Consider the following 4184-nt stretch of genomic DNA (forward strand, 5'->3'; position numbering starts at 1 on the left):
GGTTATTTTATTCTCTTAGATACTATTGTTACTCAGTGGTAGCAGGTGACAGGCCTTTCCTCTCGGAGCATCTGGTGGGTTCACACTGCTGACTTTTCAGTTAGCAGAGTGTTTAACCATGGAGCTACCAAGAATTAGTCTCCCACAAATATCAACTCTTAAACTGGTTCCTTAGATAATGTATTCTTAGGTAATATTACATCACTTTAATTCTAGTCGACACAGAATAACCTGGGGAGGATTAGATGTGAATCTAATCTTAATCATAATAAAATTGAACCAAAAATCATGGCTTTTAAATGATCTGCTACTTTCACTGACATGTTAATAGTAGTTCACTTAGGACAAAAAATTGAGCTTACAATTTTTTATCAAGTTAGTAAATAAATACCATATATACTCGAGTATAAGCCAACCCAACCATCAGCCGAGGCACCTAATTTTACCACAAAAACTGCATAAAATATGTGCTGAAAAACTCGGCGTATACACGAGTCTATACGGTATATGCATTTGGCTTAAATGTAACTTCCAGTTGAGGTCAACTATGTCACAGGCAACTTACACTTTTGAACTCCCATCACTTGATCCCAAAGCAAGAAGTGAAAGGAAAATTCTTACCTTTCCTTCCTCGAGGCGAAGCTGGAGGACTGTATCTCCTGGTTTATAATCCCTGAGCAGCTCCGCTGACTTCCAAACTTCTTCAGGATCAGGTATCCAAACTCTGGCAAACTAAAAGACACAAAGGAAAGGTGAACTAGTGAATCGATGGCTTTAGACGGAAAGATACCACACAGCGTGAATTTAGCTGTCATCAAATCTGTGACAGAGAAATCTGGGCCAGTCTGAAATTTAATTTTTATATTAGTAGAAGGAAAGTATTTTAGTCCCAGTAGCAACCTCGCGCCTAAGTGATATAGAAAGTGTGCTAGGAAGCAAAACGCACAGAACTAAAGGTTGACTCTGCTCTATATAGTAAATGCCACCTGAAAATGTCAGTTGAGATAAAAAAAAAAAAAAGGCACTTGTGGCAATCACATAATCTCCTGTCAACTTGAGCAGAGGTGGCATCTAGCCTGTCAATCAGGTTGCAGCTTGATGACCTTGTCTTGGAGGAGCAATGGAGACAAACAGCTCACTGGAGGCCAGACCCACTCTCCCTGCCTTCCCTTGCCTGCTGTTGAGACATTCTGATTGACAAGCCACATGGAGCTACGCTGATGGAGCCAGAGCCCTGGAGCTGGAGGAGCCACGTGGAGACCCATGCCAGCGCTGAGATGCTTCCACCGCCACTGGATCCACAAGACTTTCCACCTACTGGCCTGTGATTTTCCTGCATTCAGCATCATTGCGTGTGTTGCGTGAGTCTGAAGAGGTCTTTATAGACAGGTATGGGACATATGGGCTAATACTGGACTTAAGACCTTGATCTGGACTGGGCTGGAATGTTTTCTCAATTATAATTGCTCTTTTATATAAATCTATTTCTTATACACCTATGACTGTCTTTGGATTTGTTCCTCCAGTCAACTCAAACTAACACAATATAGTTGGCAAGGGACAGACTGTGATAGGTTTATTGTGCCAACCTGGCCAATAGGAACATGTGGGATTAATCAGGTCGCAGTTTGATTGGAGGGCGAAGAGATAAATGGCTCTGCAAGGCCCACTCCCCTCTCTCTTGCTCTCTGGTGATTGGAGCCTGTATGCTGCTGCTTTAGCTAGTTCTCTGCCTCAACCTATGAGCTACACTACCTGTGGGTCAGGGCAACCATGGATCGTGTTACTAGAACTTGAGGCTCCTTTGAGACCTGCTTCACCAAGCTACTTATGAGCAGCTCACTTGAGCTTGAGGCTGGTGGAGCCAGTCTCCTTGCATTGCTTGTGTTCGAAATCCCATCTGGGCCTGCTTTGCTAAGCTCCCCAGTTACTGACCCTGGCTGACCCACCTTGCTGCTTGCTGCCTGTGGGCACACTCTACTTGTCTTGCCCCAGGGAGGACTCTGCTGTCTTTCCTTGACCTTGGATCCGGCAGCCCACGTGAGTTGAAGGACTTCCAGTATATTAACTGTTCCATGGAAGTGAGTTGAACTGAACCCTCTGTACCGCTGTATGGACTAATTAGATGTTATATATAAACCTATCCATATATATATAGATGTAGATATATAGAAATAATCATAAGTGGCCTGGTTTTGTTTCTCTAGGGAACCCGGCCTAACACAGGGTTAACATATAAAATCTATCCACTCAACATGGACTTTCATGGACCCACTGTCAAACATGACTGGGAAGCTCTGGTACAATGGTTTGACCAGTTTCCACAGGAAGGTCATTTTTTACATCAGGGTTTACAGTTTGAATTTTCCTTGTGGCTTTCATTCAGTGATCTACAGAGCCTTAGTGATTTCTCAGCTGTCCCTAAGGAGCCATTGTGCAGGGAGAAGCTGCAGCTGGCTTAACACTTGGGATTTTCTTTGAAAGAAAAGTCCCAATGCTTTTTTTTTTTTAATTTGAAAAAGCATTGTTGGTCTGCTTAGTTGTTTGCTTTCATTGCTTTTTGCAAAGATGAGTGGAAAATGGGGAGCGGGGGTGGGGTGGGGGTGCACACAGAACATTTGGCCAGCAATAAGCTTGGCTCTTGTGGCCTAGATACCATGAAAGAGGCAGAGTCCTTATCAGAGGTTCACAAAGCCCCAACTGGACACTCTGGATTTAAGCCAGTTGATGATATGATTGGATTTGAAAGAAAGGAACAAGCTATATTGATGCGCATGAATTCTTCCCACACTGCACCCAAAAGGAGTTTCATGAGGACCCTCCTGGTGTGCTCACCCTCCCCGCCATCGTCAACTCCGACTCACAGACACCTTACAGGGCAAGGTAGACCTGTGTGTTTCCTGGACAGAGACTCTACGGGAATAGAAAACCTCACCTTTCTCCTGAGCTGCTTTCGAACTGCTAGCCTGACTTTTAAGAACAACTATGACGGCCTTGACCACCGCGAATGTGGTCCTGGGCCTACATTTGTGTCTTCATTCCACATAAACTCAGCTCTAGGTTCCCCTTTTAAGAATGACCAGGGCGCTAACTCAGTTGGAGCTTGAAGGTTAAGGAACATTGGGATTTGGGTATGCGCTATCTATGGTGCCACTTCCTGACCAGCTGGGATGATGCCATGGGCGGTCTAAGGACTGGGCCCAACCAAGTCCTAGGAGCTGAAAACATGTAACAAGGGTCTACTCCCAATGCCAGAGAAAGTTACACGACCTGGGGCAGGACTGAAAACAGAGAGGCCAGAAAGAGCAGAAAGAAAGGAGAAAAAGGGAAAATCGAGGACAGAGATCAAGAAGTTCTGAGGTTTAAGTTAAATGTATTTCCCGTCAAACTTTTCAACGGGCCACTATCCCCTTTCCCGACAAAGATTCTCAGACTTCATGTTGGAAAGCAGCTGTGGTGCGGGGCAGTGGTTTCCAAACTAAGGGATTTCATGGCTCCTAAAATGACAACAACAACAAGTTCTTTTTTTTTTTTTAAGCACATAATTTTTATTTTACGGAATTTTAAGTTATAGAGGAGTGGCGCTGCTTGCTGAAAGTCTCCTGATCTTTAGTTCATATCCCAGAACTCAAAATGTATCTCTTGACTATCAGGCTGTGGTTGTTCTCATAGAATTACAGGTATTCCTTGTACATGCGGTGTGGGGTATAGGATAAAATGTTTGCAGATGAGATACTCCCCCGTGACTGGGAGAGGATGGAAACCACTCTGATAGCATTCATACAGACTTGTCGAGCTGCTGCTACATGCCTTCTAGCAGATTAGACTCACCATGACCCACGTGCAATAGAAGGAACACTGCCCTGTCCTGAGTCATGCAAGGTCTGTGCCCATTGTCTCTGTCTCTTTTGAGTCTCTTTTATTGAGGGACTTCCATGCTGTTGAAAGTCTTCCTCTTTTTCACTACTTCTCTGCTTTACAAGCATGATTCTGTGTATAAGGACGGGTCATTCCCCATAACAGGTCTAAAGTATGTGAGACAAAATTTCACAGCATCGTTTCTCAGGAATATTCTGCCTGTACTTCTTCCAAGACAGAACTGTTCTTTCATCTGGAAGTCCATGGTACTTAATAAACTTTGCAAATACTGTAATTCAAAAACATCATTTCTTTGGTGACTTTTT

The 4184-nt window shown here is 43.9% G+C and overlaps 1 protein-coding gene across 1 annotated transcript in view; it reads right to left on the reverse strand.

Moving 5' to 3' along the window:
* Nucleotides 1-2847, reverse strand: part of MYO5A (myosin VA) — a 124817-nt gene extending 121970 nt beyond the window's left edge. The window contains exons 1-2 of the mRNA XM_013006341.2: nucleotides 2836-2847; nucleotides 622-732 (exon numbers count right to left, since the gene is read on the reverse strand). Of these exons, the coding sequence (XP_012861795.2) occupies nucleotides 622-732; nucleotides 2836-2847 (123 nt within the window). The remainder of the gene's footprint in view (nucleotides 1-621; nucleotides 733-2835) is intronic.
* Nucleotides 2848-4184: the final 1337 nt, after the last annotated feature.

Source organism: Echinops telfairi, unplaced genomic scaffold, assembly GCF_000313985.2.
Source record: "Echinops telfairi isolate 266 unplaced genomic scaffold, ASM31398v2 ScPeMD7_8;HRSCAF=38, whole genome shotgun sequence".
Classification (NCBI taxonomy): Eukaryota; Metazoa; Chordata; class Mammalia; order Afrosoricida; family Tenrecidae; genus Echinops; species Echinops telfairi.